Source organism: Chaetura pelagica, unplaced genomic scaffold (assembly GCF_000747805.2).
Source record: "Chaetura pelagica isolate M959 unplaced genomic scaffold, ChaPel_1.0 scaffold537, whole genome shotgun sequence".
NCBI classification, from domain to species: domain Eukaryota; kingdom Metazoa; phylum Chordata; class Aves; order Apodiformes; family Apodidae; genus Chaetura; species Chaetura pelagica.
Window position 1 is genome coordinate 121,062 of NW_009953802.1, and position 16,427 is coordinate 137,488.

A 16,427-nucleotide genomic window follows, 5' to 3' on the forward strand; every position below is an offset into this window, starting at 1 on the left:
CTGGCAGCATTTCACAGTCAAAAAGTAACTTCTCTCAAGGGTCTTACTCCAAAGCAGTATTAGGCCATGGGATGGACTTGGCTGGCAGCCATGACCTGGCTCCTTCATCCACCCTCTGACTCCACATTAACCACATCTGCTATTATGAAGGACAGCTGTAACTAGTTAGAGGTCCAGGAAAAGTTTGTAAAATAACAAGGTTTTCTGGGGTTTGGGTGGCATTTTGGGGTGAGGTTTTTTTGTTTCTTTTTCATTTGTTTGGTTGTTTTTTTTAAGTAGAGTGACAGCTCTTCTCCTAAGCTGCTACAAAAGGTATTGCAGTGACATCTGGTTTTGGCCCAGAATTGTTTGGGCTTTTTAAGAAATTCTTATAGCATTATCTCTGCCATTTTATTACTTTTTTTTTGCTTATAGTCAGGCTGTTGTTACACTCAACATTAAACTGCATTTCCAGCTAGTTTAGAAACTTGAGTGTGACATGCTTCAAGGCTACTTTTTGTGCCATGACTTTTGTCACATACAATGTTCTTGTCAGTGAAATCTCTGACTGTCTCAATGTGAATGCCATTATTTTAACAAACTGAGAGGTGATCTGAAGTGACAGATGCAGGGCCACCAAGCATTACCAGTTTTTAGCACTGTCCTTTGACCCAGCTGATATTCTAGTAGTAGTCTTTGTGGTAGTATACCTTTCTAATAGCAGTCTTGTTTCTGGTGAGACCTTTAACAAGGCTTTTTGTATAAAAGTCAGTTGAACAACCAAAGTATGACCTCTTTCTTTCCTATTGTTGATTATAGATATAGCAGAGAGGGTACGAACAGAAGTAGACTTGAACAGGAAGAGTAATCAGAATGAAGCGATGGTCAGGAGTCTCCTTTTCACATTCCAGAGTTAATCCCAGGCTTCTGCCCTTGAATTCTTCCTAAAGATCTATTGTCTCAGGCTTGCTAACAAGGTATTCTTTCAACTCTGCAATCTCAACTGCCCAAAGGCCCCGAGACACTCAGTTTCTTTTTCTGACTTGACTGTGTTGCAGGAAGCAGGTACTACACAAACAAGTTCTACCTCATGTTTCCATCAGTTTTTTTCTTTACCATGTGCTGCCAGTTCTCAGAGCCATTCCATACTTCTTCAGAACCCTATTACAGAACATCTCAAAACTTGCATTATGAATCTGTTTTTATCTTAGCAAGCTTGTAAATGTCCATTTGTTGCCAATCATTGCCACACTGTACACAGTTTGCATCGCTAATGTGGAGCATATATGTGTATTGGACTGCTTTCTTGTGGTATAACCAACAAGTTATATTTTTGTACATCTGTGTGCACATCTACCATTCAGGATGAAGAATGGTTGTTTATGCAGTTTGGGTTTCCTTTTGGTATAAGAGATCTGAAAATATAGAGATCAGTGCAGTTAATTCAGTTAAATGTCCACATGGGGTTTAATGAAACATGATAGTGATGACAGACATCTTTAATACTATGTATAGAAATAATGTGTCACTTACCAAAATAAAAAGGTTGAGAAGACTCTGACTTTCAGGTGATTCTGTATGCAGCTTACAACTTCTCACTGAAAACCATGACTATACACTGCTCAGTTGCTGTTCACGTTGTAGCACCTTAGTTGCACACTGAATAAGGGAGAGTTCTATGGAAGCTACTCAGACAGTCTTGTGTGAAAAAATGAGTGCTGCAAAATAATATAAAAAGCAGCAGGATCATGTAAGAATAGATGTGTACAGTTCCAGTATCTGCATAACTAAACATACTGGGGGTGGGAGGAGAGGGAATGAGTGTCCTTGCTGTAAATACAGTTGACATTTTTCTGTGAAGTTTTATTTTCTGCCAAGATTTTATATACTGGAAGATACTTAAGGGAAAATAAATTGAGCATTGTATGTGCCAAAAAACAACAACAACAAAACTACACAGAAAAATGAGAAATTTTAAGGAATGTGAATGTCATTGCATGTTTATTGGCTACTGTCTATCAGTGTAAGTAGTATTTGTGAAGTATTTTGCTATAAGAAAAAAAAGTGGATACTCCATATGGATTGGCATGTATATGCTTAAACTCTTTCTATAAACATTTGAATTAAAGGACACCAGATGTTGCACAGAAGCTGCTTCTGCTTTCTGAACTTCATGGTATATTCTTTCAAAACCCACAGGAAGTAGCTGAGGGGAAAAGTGTATTAATTAAGTTCAGAAATAGATTTTCCAGCTACAGAAAAATCTCCAAAGAAAATAGCGCTTGATCTTCAGAAATGTGAGCTTTCTGTCCCAGGAATCTGGTGGCAGTGTGCAGCACTGTCAGATGGGTATCAAAATTCAGGTTTCAAGCTCTTGGAGCTAGGCTACCAGTCTGTGGCCCTTGGAAAGGGACCCATCTTTTGACCCCATTCCTCTGGCCAGTGTTGATAGTTCTGTGGACAGTCTACACAGAAAACATTTTCCCAGTTTTTCATGACCTGGAAAAATAGAGACTTGAGGAGAAAGGAAGGTACTAGAATTTCCAGATGCTCTGCACTTCGAACATGAAATATGAGCAAACATACCCAGAGTATATTTTGTGAGCTGTAGAACTACGGTAAAAGAAATAAAAATTGATTTGCATTGCATTGGTTGAGCCACAAGATTTGTGTTTTATAAATCAATTACATATTTCTGCATTTAGAAGTACTGGCTGTGCCGTAGCTGCAGTGTCATCTCCTGCTCTGTTTCCTTCAGACCAGAGCACTGAAAGTGACTACTTTCAAAAAGCACTACTAGTTGTCATGAAGTGTCCATCTGTCTTTATGCAATGAACACATAATGTTCATACTAAGTGGCATAATTCTGTGGGAAGAAAATGTACATACAAACAAGTAAGATTCTGCACTGAGCACTCTTAATGTCAAGCAAATCCAATACTTTGAACAAGCATTTCTTATGTGTTAGGTAGTGTTTGTGTTATGGTTTGATCCCACCCAGAAACTATAACACCCAGCAGCTGCTTGCTCACTGCAGCTCCACAGGATGGGGATACTATCAGAAGAGCAAAGGTGAGAAAAACTCACTGGCTTGAGATAAAGATAGTTCAATAAGTGAAGAAAAGAGCTGTGTGTAACCAAAGGAGAATTAAGGAATTTGTTCACTACCTGCCATCATCAGGCAAATGGTTAGCCACATTCTGGAAAGCAGGGCTTCATTTCACATAATGGTTACTTGGGAAGATAAATGACATGACCACAAACATCCCCCCCTTCCTTTTCCTTTCCATGAATTTTTATTGTTGAGCATGACTTGATATGGAATTGGTCAATTTGGGTCAACTGTCCAAGGTCCGTTTCCATCCCAACCTCTTGCCCACTCCCAGTCTGCTTGTTGGGAAGGCAGAGAGAAACAAAAGGCTTGATGCTGCCCAGACACTGCTCAGCAATAACTGAAACATGAATGTATTACCAACTCAAAAATGTTTTAGTCGCAAATCCAAAGCACAGCACCACCTTGCCTGCCATGAAGAAAGTTAGCTCTATCGCAGGTCAGTGCCAGTACAATGCCCACCTCTTATTCCCTACCATTTACATACCTGTGACTCAGGCTCCATCTATTGCAGTGGTCACTCAGGACAGGAGAGGCAGCAGCCTGTTGTGTTGAGTTGTTGGACACCAGAATCAGCTCAGGTTGGGTCATGGAGCACTTGCATGGTTCTTTACAAAGCTCATCATCTGTGGTTCAGGTGGCTTTTGCTGTAGTTCTTCTGTAACATAGAGCTCAAATCGCAGGTAGCAGCAATTTAAACATATATCTATTACAGTATCACTGGGACAAGGGGAGAAAGGTGTGTTTTGTCTTTCTCCCAGAGAATTCCACTTCAGACTTTAAGAAGTCTTCCTGCTAAATTTGTGTTTTACAGTCCTGTTACACCATCCTTTCCATTGTTAAAATAAAAAAGATACTTCTCACTTCTTCTTTAAGTAGAGTGTTGACAGGAGTGTGAAAATGAGGTTACTGTGTGTCATACCAATGAGTTCTAATATATAAAAGAGGAAATAAAAAATTGAAGCCATTTCTACTTTTTTTCTCTTCCTTCAAATTAAAGCATGAAGATCATATTTGTTCTTTGAATCAGTCTACAGAATTTCAGTGTTCTACCATGTCAAATTCAAGGCTGTTTTTCTCTGAGATCAAATTAGGTCTTGCCTCTCAACTGCATTTAATGTCTATTCATTCAGTACCTGCTGTATCATTTTGCCTACTTTTATGGCATCAATACTGCACTTTTTGCAAGCTGTTGTTTTTCTTCAAGAAGGAGGACCCAGAGAGCAGCAGGTCAGTTAATCTCACCTCTGTCCCTGGGAAGGTGTTGGAGTGTCTCCTTCTGAATGTCATCTCTAAACACATTGAAGAACAGGAAGTTATTGGGAGTGGTCAACATGGATTTACCAAGGGTAAATCATGCTTGACCAATCTGCTAGCCTTCTAAGATGACATAACTGGTTGGCTGGATGAGGGGAGAGTAGCAGATGTCAGCTACCTTGACTTCAGGAAGGCTTTTGACACTGTCTCCTATAACATCCTCATGAGGAAACTGAGCGTGTGGGTAGGTGAGTAGACACAGAGGTGGATTGAGAACTGGCTGTGTGACAGAACTCAGAGGGTTGTGATCAATGGAGCAGGGTTGAGTTGGAGGCCTGTAACCAGCGGTGTCTCCCAGGGATCAATACGTGGTCCAGTCTTGTTCTACATCTTCATCAATGACCTGGACAAGGGGACAGAGTGTATCCTCATCAAGTTTGCTGATGATACCAGACTGAGAGGGGTGGTGACATTCCAGAGGGCTGTGCTGCTGTTAAGCATGTCCTGGATAGACAGAGAGGAACTTAATGAGGTTCAACAAGGGCAAGTGTAGTGTCCTTCCCCTTGGGAGGAAGAACCCTATGCACCAATACAGGTTAGGGGTGGACCTGCTGGAAAGCAGCTCTGAGGAGAAGGATCTAGGAGTCCTAGTAGACAGTAAATTATCCATGAGTAAGCAATGTGCCCTTGCTGCCAAGAGGGCCAGTGGAATCACGGGAAAAAAAGAGTGTGGCCAGTAGATTGAAGGAGGTTGTTCTCTCTCACTGCTGTGCCCTGGTGAGGCTACATCTGGAATCCTTCATCCAGTTCTGGGCTCCCCAGTTCAAGAGAGACAGGGAAGTACTAGAGAGAGTCTAGCAGAGAGCAACAAAAATAATTGGGAGATTGGAGCATCTCTCTTATGAGAAAAGGCTGAGAGAGCTGGGACTGTTCAGCCTTAAGAAGAGAAGGCTGAGGGAAGACCTTCTCAATGCCTATAAGTATCTAAGGGGAGGATGGATCCAGACTCTTTTCAGTAGTTCCTAGTGACAGGACAAGCGGAAACAGGGACAAGCTGGAACATGGGAAGTTCCATTTAAATATGAGGAAGGTGACAGAGCACTAGAACACGCTGCCCAGGGAGACTGTGGAGTCCCCTTCTCTGGACATACTCAAGACCTGCCTGGATGCAGCCCTTAGTAATGTGCTCTAGGGGATCCTGCTTTAGAGGGAAGTTGGACTAGGTGATCTCTAGAGGTCACTTCCAACTCATGCAATGTCATGAGTCATGCAGAATGCCTTCTACCAGTATGGTCTTTATTCAGGGGGCTCATTAATTTTCTTTGTATGTGTAAAAACCAGCAAATGTAAAATCAATGTCCTAGCTCTGAAAGATGTGTCTGGTATGGTTTTAAAATAAAAACTGTGCTATTCGTGTTCAGTACTTGAAAAATAGCAGATTTGCATATGTGATCCATTTCTGTCAGTATTCAGGCAGACAGATTTTTCCTCACTTAGAATGACAGGATGAGGGAAAAAATACAGAATATTCAAGTATTACCATGTCATAAGCTTTTTCTCTGTTCAGTTAATAGTCCAGAATCACATAAATATGCATTGTAGCATAACCGATACAGACCTGTGTAAGTATTCACCATTCTGTTGACTTCATGCCTTTGATTTTATTTTGTATAGCCAAATTGTACTGCAGCTGAGCGAGCCACTGCAAGACTTGCCACACACCCAATATTGAAACCCAGATTTATTGAACTTAAAGGTATGCTGTCTTCTATTAACTTGTTTATGTCTTCAGTAGCTTTCTAGTGGGTTACCTTGTTCCTATGTATTTCTGACAAGAACATCTAGTATAAAAGTAAAAAAATGAAAAGCTCCTATAATTACCCTAACTAGCTGCAGTGAACCAAGTGTCGCAGGCTTGTTGCCATTTGTATTGCCTGAAATGGGCTTACAAATATGACAGTATGCTATATACATTTAAGATACAGAGTATAGGGCAAACAGGGCATAGTGGGAACTCTAAAAATCAAGCCGATATAATGGAGTATCTCTCAATTAAATAGGACTGAACTGGCGAGGAGCACAGTAACATGCAGATAGAAAGGTAAAAGGAGCATTACAACTGGGTTTCCAAAGTCAGCTAAAAGGTTTTGCAAATTATTCCCTAAACCTTCCCTGAAAACTGTGCCCAGAATCCTTAGAGAATATTTCCTGGTTCATTAGGTTGTGTCCTGTTTTCTTTAAACGCAAATTTTCCAACTAAAATGGGCCTAAAACGGGTCAAGTTCTAGTCACAACATCAAAAAATTACTTTGTTAATAACAGAGAATGTCAAGTACCCATTTTTATTATATTTACTGTTTGTTTGCAGTTTTTACATACAAGTTAATGCCCTAAATGAACATGATCATCAGTTGCAGATTATTTGCTGAAAGAGAAGTTCATAGTTAAAACCAAGTCTAGCAGTACATTCAGTTGGTAATGATTTGTTCATTTCCTCACTTCCATTGATGAGATTTTTACTTTAAGGTGTTTCTTGTCCCATGTGTTCAGAGTATGATTTGTGAGGACATTCAAAATACACTAACTCAGTACAACACATTTAACTGGCAAAATTGTTTTATTATATCAAAATGGCATATGTAAATTCATGTGTAGTTGCAACAAAATATTTTTCTCCTGCCCCTTCTCTAGCTGCTGTAAAAGCTTTTAAGGATGCAAGAAAGAGCACAGCTGAAGCCACTCATTCAAAACAAGCTAAGTCAGAAGAACAGCCTAAATCAGCACAACATTTCAGTAGCAATTTGAATAACCAAGCTCTTAAACTAGCTCAAAAACATCAAGGATGTGAACAAAAACAAAAAATTAGTATGAAAAGAGAAACTGACAGGGTGGCTGAAGAACTTCATGAGAACAAACCTGAGAAGCCTATGGAAATGGAGAGAGCAAATTTTCCAGAAGAATCTCCATTTCAGTCAGTAGAAATGCAAGCAGTCAGTCAAAATAAAATAGGTAAGAAACTTGGCTATCAAAAAAGGAAAGAAAATATGAGTATGAACAAATTAAGCACAATAAAAGAAATAACTAACAATAATAGTGACCTGGAACAACCTAATGAAGAGGAGTACTATGATGATAGTACTGAAGAGAGGTTTTATAACCAGTCATCAGATTCTGACAGTGACAGCAATGATGATTTCTTCATTGGCAAAGTAAAAAGAAAGAAAAAGACAGCAGCAGCTACTGATCTCTCTTCAGCAAAAGGAAAGGATAGACTTCAGAAAAACATAATGAAAAAAGAAAAGAACACAGCACCTGGGACAACACAAGATTTGATAATGGAAGAAGAAAAGCCACATGCAAAAGCAAGCAAGCTAGAATCAATGTTCTGCAGTTCTTTGTCTACCTCAAATCAGAAATCTCAAAACAGAAGAAGGTAAACCTTTTCCCCTTGCTATGTTCTCCCTCATTCCTAGCAATGAAAATTGTAGATTTTAGTAGCCCTTATAAAACAAGAATTGCAGCCAATTACTGCCAATCACATAAGCTACTGTGCAATTTTCTTATGGTTTCTAGACATGTGTTTTTCATATTCACATTAGCACTGACATATACATAGGATTCCTAACTAGACCTGCATCCAAATTAAATCACTACTGAATACTTCCATTTTTACTTCTTATTAAAAAATACGAAGCAATATATTAAGGTTTTGCACATTATGCTTGAAAAGTCATTGCCCAGGTGTTTTGGTGACGATGATTCTTTATGCACAGGTGTCTGTCATGTTACAAGTTTATCCTGAAAAGTCCTAAATTCTGATTTTATTTTTTAGAAATACTAAAGACCAACCTCTCAAAAATGGAAGAACAGGTATGTATAACTTATACTGGAGAAGTTGTAAGAGTAAAAACTTTTAAAGGTTTTATTGCCTCTACAGTCTAATCATGATAGACTGTTCTTTGTGTGATTTCAATTTTGTGACATGTATGTTAATGTTTGTTGCTAAAATGGTCAAATTGTTGAACATATTATTTGCTATTTTCTTGGGTTTAATATTAGAAATACTTAAAAGTAGTGCTTAGACTACTTTAGTGCTCTAGCACTTAGGAAAGTGCTTTTCTACCTTATCTTCATGTTGAGCAGGTGGTGTTACCTGTGCATGGGGAATAATGTCAGATTATATTTAACTAGTAGTTTATCTTGTGAATAAGTCCTTCAATAGCTCCTTCAATATTTTATTCCATTTATAGTATATGGTTCCATTTTATAAATAATTAGAACAAGGGTATAGTTTCAGTCATACTGAATTAATTATATTGTGTAATATCTCATTAATGGGTTTAATGTGAAGAAAAAAATTGAGATTGTGCTGAATATATGGCTACACAAATTTTGAATGTAGTCAGTAATAATAAATTTTAACTATCTGCATTCTACCAGTGGAAATGTACTGCAAGGTTAGGAAGCCTTGCTGTGAACATTTAGATATATGTGTTCTCCATGTCTCATTAAGAAATTATTGAAAATATCTGCAACCCCATGGTAGTTTTAGCATATTTTTATGAAGTATATTTATGATATTCAAATATTTATGAAGTATATATTTATTTATAATATAGTTCATGTTTTATTTTGTACTTCTTGCACAGCACTTCTTAAAAAGGAACCACAGCTCAAGAAGCAATCATTTGCAAAAGCTGCAGGTACTACATACGGCAGTAAGAAAACATGTTTGGAGCAGCCTCTTCATCCTTCTTGGGAAGCAAGCAAGAGACGCCGGGAACAAATGTCTCAAATTACAGTATTCCAGGGGAAAAAGATTAAATTTGATGACTTAAACTAATTTAAATTAGGGGGTTTTTTTTAATGCTTTTAGATTTGTATCAACAGTACTTTCTTATGAAGTAACAAGTGCTGTTTGAACTTTTTTGTTAAACTGTCCTTATACTTTGAAATCTATAAAATAGCAACTGCTAGAAATAACCATCTGTTAATAAGATTACTTCATTTATTAAATGTGCTGATAATTAATGGCCATATGTTGTTAGTTCGTAAGTCTCATTACATAGTGCCACCATTTAGGAAATACATCCTAACATGAACTAATATTTTTTAGAAACATCATTTCTTCTTTGGAGCTCTTTTGTGTGTGTGTGTGTAGAAATGTTCTTTAAATTGTATGAGGACTTGGATGTCAAGAGAGAGGGAGAATACAAAATACTGAAGTGCTAATCCTAAGACTATATTGTCAAATCCATCCCAACTGAGAAAAATTAAGAGATCCTTAAACTCAACAGACTTCACAAAATCATTAATGCATCAAGTAGCTTGAAAAGCCAGTCAGTAGTATGAGTGGTATGAAGATTTCTGGAGAAAAATAAAATACTGGCCTGCTAAATTGTGATCTCTGTCCTTTGCTTATATACTGCCAATTGAAGAAATGGAAGATTGTCTTCAATATCATTGCCCTAGTGGATATATCTGGGTGCTCTGACATTGTCGAACTTAAATTTTTTGAGAGGATGCTGAAAAACTGAAAGTTCTTTGTACCCATTGCACTTCCAAGTGCTATCCTGAGTTTGAGAGTTCATATGAATGGGATATGAGGTAAAATTCTCATTGCATTTTTCTACAGGGGCTTCTTTCCCTGCTGCTTGATTTTAAAAAGTTCTGAAGTTGTAATTAATCTTTTAACAGTGTTGTTCATCTAAACAGTTATCTTTCATAATCTTGTATCTTTCACTGTCAAATTCAGAAACTTGATAAATTACTGCAGTGGGTGTAACATAATACACTGTACAATTCATGTAGCATTTTGCAATACCTAAGAAAACTCCTGCATCAAATTGGAGGTTCATCTAGCCTAATATTTTCAACAGTAGTCAAAAAAAGGATGCTTTAAGCATAGGGATAAAGGAAGCATTTGGTGATACATCATCGAACTTCCAAGTCATTAAGCTTCCAGTTTTATAGCTCAGGGACATCTTGTAATATTTATTTGATTTAATAATCCTCAGTAGATTTCTTTTCTGCAGATTTGTCTGCTCTTAAATCCATGTAAACTTGTGGAATCTGTAATCCCTTAAAGTGTAGAAGTCTTTCTTATGAAAAATAATCTTTTGATATGTCTTAGCAAAGATGGCCAGCAGCCTCTTGGGCTGCATTAGAATGAATGTTGCAAGCAGGACAAGGGAGGTGATCCTTGCCTTGTGTTTAGTACTGGTGAGGCTACATCTGAAGTGCTGGATCCAGTTCTGGGCTCCCCAGTATGTGAGGGAGATGGACAGGCTGGAATGAGTCCTGAGAAGGGTGTCTAAGATGATAAAGGGCTTGAAGTAAATTGCATGCAAGTAGAGATTGAGAGAACTGAGACTGTTCAGGAGAAGAGAAGGCTCTGGACAAAATTGTCAGTGTGCATAAATATGGCAGGGTGAGGGGAGGTCAAGACAGACATTTCCTAGTGCTATTGAGTGGCAGGAAAAGATGCAGTAGGCACACATTGAAATACAAGATATTCTGCATAAACAAGAACAACTGGGAGAATGACAGACCACTGGCATGGGTGCCCGTAAAGATTGTGGAGTCTCCTTCCCTGGACATACTCAGAACCTGACTAGACACAGTCCTGGATTATGATCTTGAGGTGGCCCTGCTTGGACAGTGGATTTGAACTAATTGATATCCAGAGGTCTCTTCCTACCTCATCTACTTGTGATTTTATATACTTAGGACTGAGTCAAACAATTACTTCCTAACCATCAGTGGCTCTGCAGGGAAGTCATTGGATGTGTCTAAAACATGTAGTCAGTGTGTATCACACCTCTTGGTGTATTCCACTTGGGATGAAATAAAAGTCAAATAGCAGGAAAAAGTTTGGGGCTTTTTAATGTTACATTACTCAATTGCTCATATGGCCACCTCTCATTCTCCTGCAGACTTTGTATCTTAATATTTATAGCCTAGCAATTTCTGCCTATCTTCCCATCCTGTTTGAAGTTCTTGAAGGCTAACATTCCAGTTGGTCCACTTGATATATTATTATCAAGGCAAGTCTTTGCAACACTCAGTGAGGCTTTCTTTTCTGTATCCTAAACAAATGTCAGTATATGTGGTATTATCTTCCGGAATGGCCTTGCCACTCAGAGGAATGAAAAATTCAAATGACCTTCCATTTCCCAGGTATTTTTGTTGTTGTTATTTTTACTTTACTATATGAAACAACATTTAAAACCAGAAGCATCAAAATAAAAACTGGAAACATAGTTTTGTAGAGAAGAATCATCTTGCAGTGCATTGATGGTAACTTTCTAATGCAGGTGCAGTGGCCTTCCAGTACCTGAAGGGGCTACAGGAAAGCTGGGGAGGGACTGTTTATGCAGGCAAATAGCAACAGGACAAGGGGTAATAGATTAAAAATGAAAGAAGGTAGATTTAGGTTAGACATTAGGAAGATATTTTTGACTGTGAGGATGGTGAGACACTGGCACAGGTTGCCCAAAGAACTTATGGATACCCTATTCCTGGAAGTGTTCAGGGCCAGGTTGGATGGGATTTTGAGCAACTTGATTTAGTGTAAGGTGCCCCTGCCCAGGCAGGTGACCTGGAACTAGATGATGTTTAAGGTCTCTCCCAATCCAAACCGCTCTAGGATGTTATGATTCTATATACCCTAACTGAGAACATTTCTTCTATGGTATGGTACTGAACTGGAAAGCATGGCTTTCAAGATCTTTTAAAATCTGATTATCACAGAATGTAATAAACTTCCATACCACTATAAAAATAAATCAGTAGTACTTTGTGAGAGGACTCTGTCTAAACAGTGTTACAGATACAAGTTATGTTAAAAACCTGTAGATACTAAAAATGTTTTTATAATGAGCAGAAAATGTTCTGAACTTTATCAACAATCTCCAGGCAAGTTCATTTGGTTTATCAGTTCACAAAAAATTGCCCAGTTCCACATTCTGAATAGTACAATAAGGCTGTGATCCAGGTCAGTCACTAAGTACCAGCTAAACATAACAGTTACTTATTAAAATATGAAGCAATGCCAGTAACCTAATCTCTCTTCTTTCATTCGTGTTCAGTGTATGTTATCTTCCTTCTTTTCTTTAAAGAGTTCACAAGTGTTTTTTGAAGAAAAAAAAGACAAACAAAACCAACACAGTTTTGATAAGTCAGGCTTCCTTAAGGAAGAATTGTGTGGCCACAAATTGCAGCTGTAAGAATGAAGCAGGAAACTTGCTCAAATGCCAAAATAAACCAATGCTGCTAGATCTCTAAGCATATGCAAAAAACCACTTTAGAACATAAGCTGGTAAAGAGTCTCTTTTTTTCCCCAAAAATACTTGCAATCTTTAACTTTCTGGTGCTTAACGTGAATCAACTTTAAAAAGGGTCCTCATCTGCTGAAAGAAAGATAAGCTGTCCATGAAAAACTATACTATGGCTGCTAACATCTACCTGTTAGGCATAGCACTCAGATTTATTTATTTATTTATATATTTAGGTATTTGTGTATTTATTTAAAGCATTAAGGATTAGCATCTGCATCTAGACAACTTAAAGCAGTTGGTCTATAGCAGGTAAATGCATGTCTTTTTCTACAAAATCACAGAATCACAGAATATTAGGGGTTGGAAGGGATTTCTGAACATCATTGAATCCAACCTCTTTACCACAGCAGGACCAAAAACTAGGGCAGATCACTTAGAAAGGCATCCAGACAGGTCTTGAAAGTCTCCAGAGAAAGAGACTTCACAACATCTCTGGGGAGCCTGTTCCAGTGTTCTGTAGCCCTCTCTGAGGTTTCCACCCCTTACAAAGGACAATGCCTCCCATAAAGAACTATTTATTCCACAGGAGAGACAATGACCACCCTGAGCTGCCAATCGTCCTTTTCAAGGGCAGCAGCAAGAACTGAGATAAGTGCGCAACAGGCAGCCGTCAGGTGGGAAAGTCACAACATTGTTGCCAGTTAAGAAGGGCTGCCTCCAGATGGAACTACAAGGCTCACTTACTATCACCTGATTGGTAAAGACATTATGCAAATAAAAGAATTACAGAATGCACCAATCAGAGACTAAGGTACAGGTTTCTAGGAACTATAAAAGCATAGCTTGCTTCTTTTCTGGCTCCTGCCCGCTTGCTTGCTACTGGTTTGTGGTTGCTGCTGATGGTTCGTGTTGACTTCCTGCTTGCTTTGCTGGAGCTGCCTGCTGCCTGTCATCACTGTTGCTGCTAAGAAGAACAGAAGATCCGGGAGAGTAGGACAAAGGAGCTGCCAGGCTCAATCATGGTAGCATGGCCACTAGTCAAGCTCCCACAAGGGGAAAGAAATAAAAGAGCTAAATCACTAGATTCAGGAAAGACCAGGATAGGCGGGAGCCTGTGAGCTCAGTGCCCACCAGTTCTAAAGCTCCGAATCTTAATACTGAAAGAGCTACAAGACATTTTTCCCTGAGCTCTTCTCTCTCCGAGAAGAGAAAAGACACCAACTGTTGTTTTATGAGAAGTCACCAAAGGGATGCCTCAGGAGACACGACCATCTTCTCAACATATTGGGACAGTAAGCCAAGAACATATATATCTACTCTATCCTATCCCTTAGTGTTCTCTCTCCCCAAGATAAATGTAATCAGCTTCCACTCACAATGGTGACCCCAACAAGGGGGAAACTGCGGCATGCTCTGTAGTAGTTCTTTCTATCATAATTATTTCTCTTTCTAAGCTAAGCATCCTCCTCGGGAATTGCACACACATACACATGTACCCCTGAATTTGATCTCTCCTGCCTCAAATATATTTTCGTAAGTTTCACTAAAGCGTTAAAAGTAAAACACGTAAAACATATTCAGGTGTCTGTTTTTACTGTGTAGAGGCATGCATGCTCCTGTTGAGGTACTTGGTATATCGTAATTGGCAACATGCTATTCCCAAAATCTGGGATGAACCCAAAATACAACAGGGCTACCTACTCAAGCCCATTCAGCCATGGTCGGCTTCTACATTGTGAACCCTGTGGCCCGAAACACCCTCAGAGTAAATAATGTCTTCCTCACATTGAGGTGGAACTATCTGTGCTTGAGTTTGAATCCACTGCCCCTTGTGCTGTCACAGGGCACAAATGAAAATAGGTTATCCCTGCCTTCTTGACACCCAGCCCTCATGTATTTATAGACATTAATTATATTAGATCCCCCCCCTCAGTCTTCTCCTCTCTAGACTGAAAAGGCCTCTTAGCCTTTCCTCTTTAAGGCAGGTGTACCAGTCCCTTAATCATCCTTGTAGCCCTCCACTGGACCCTCTCAAGTAAATCCCTGTCCCTCTTGAACTGGGGAGCCCAGAAATGGACACACTAGGGTGCCAAGTAGAGAGGGAGGAGAACCTCCCTCAGTCTGCTGGACACATTCCTCCTAATGCACCCCAAGATACCACTGGCATTCTTGGCCACAAGGGCACATTGTTGTCCCATGAATAACTTGTTGTGTACTAGTGACAGATCATTTTGCGATACTAGGCAGCTGATATAATGTGAGAAGGTGAAAGTAAATAGCAGGTAGAAGATACTTGGAAACTAGGAGATAAGTTTGAATATACTTTCTGCAATAATTGTATGCATTTTTAACTGCATTTTTGTATTTGTGTGGATACTGATCCACTCTAAGTTCTGTGCTCCAGGGATACCACTTGCAGAATCTCAGTTTGAAGCTTTTAGCTGTAATATACAGCAGTATAGGTATAATTTTGTTCACTAAATTATAGAAACATCATCACAACATTGTTTACATCTGATATAGTTCTATATTTATTTTATGAATTTAAAAAGATATGACATCGTTTCTGTCTGCATTTACTCAAAGCCAGGAGTGCCGTTAGTTGATATTTGTTTGACAGCCTTTTACTAGAATGAACATTCCACACTTTTCTGCATTAGTCCCTCAGTGAAGGGACAAGAAATGCTTCACAATTCGGCCTATTTCATAAATTTAGCATACGGAATGAAGAGGTAGCAGGATGTTGGTTTGTACTCAGGTAATGAAAGTATCAAAATGTTTTTAGTGTGTTAAATCTGTTAGTCAATTTTCTAGAGTACACAGACTTTCTACTATGGGATGCTTGCATTTTCTTTACACAGAAAATAAAAGTTTTTGGAACAGAAATTCTGAAAGTGGTTTTGAAATTCCTGTTTCTACAGAGACAGCTGATACAGTAGGGAAATTATGTATCCAGATAAACCAAACCTCATCCTGTTACGCCCTCACCATGTTAAGCCTTTGTGTAGTGTGGAAGGTAATTTATCATGCCTTGCAACTCTTTCTTTCTTGTTTCTAACTTTTTATGACATTTTTTCTGAGACCATGTCAGTGTGACAGGATCTTCAGCTTCTTATAGATACAACTGTAACTGAAGCTTTGTCATTGGTAAGTGGATCTGGCCTATGCATTAAGTATAATACTTTGACAAGTGGAACACTTGAAACATTTTATTGAAGTCATTTTCACATAAACTTACGACCATAATATGGGCATGTAACAAGAATATGAAAGTGCAATAAAGAATACAAAGCTAGTGCCTGACTATTATAAATTAGAGCTCTTCAGATAAAAGATGCAAAGTTATTGAAAATAAGACTCTTGGAAGAAAAGTGAAGGAAATAATGAAAACCTTTCAAAAAAGTTGCAAAAGGAAGTGGCGTTTCACTGTATCTGTAGCATTTAGTTGCATAATAAAAACCTCCCAATAACATACTCTTTGGTTTTAATTCAAGTTAAAATCTTTCAGCACCTTTTAGGATTTGGAGAAAACAAAAATGCCTTATCGGCATAGACACGAGACACAGGATAAACCACCTTTCAGTGTCTCATTTCTGAAATTCACCCTGCTGGTTTTGAATGAGTACACTGCAAATGAATGACTACAGGAAGGTACATTTGGTGTTAGCACTCATTCAACACTGCATAGTAAACTCGAGCAGAGAGAAAACAAGTTGACTTTTACTAACACAAAAACATTATCTACACAATATGTTGGTTCCATTGGTGACCAATCTGTCATTTTTGTTACACTTTTGTCT

General features: G+C 38.6%; 1 protein-coding gene across 1 annotated transcript in view; it reads left to right on the top strand.

The window, feature by feature from the left end:
• SRFBP1 (serum response factor binding protein 1) overlaps window positions 1-9,191 on the top strand; it is a 72,983-nt gene extending 63,792 nt beyond the window's left edge. The window contains exons 5-8 of the mRNA XM_010001207.1: window positions 6,023-6,104; window positions 7,040-7,781; window positions 8,181-8,218; window positions 8,998-9,191. Of these exons, the coding sequence (XP_009999509.1) occupies window positions 6,023-6,104; window positions 7,040-7,781; window positions 8,181-8,218; window positions 8,998-9,191 (1,056 nt within the window). The remainder of the gene's footprint in view (window positions 1-6,022; window positions 6,105-7,039; window positions 7,782-8,180; window positions 8,219-8,997) is intronic.
• Window positions 9,192-16,427: the final 7,236 nt, after the last annotated feature.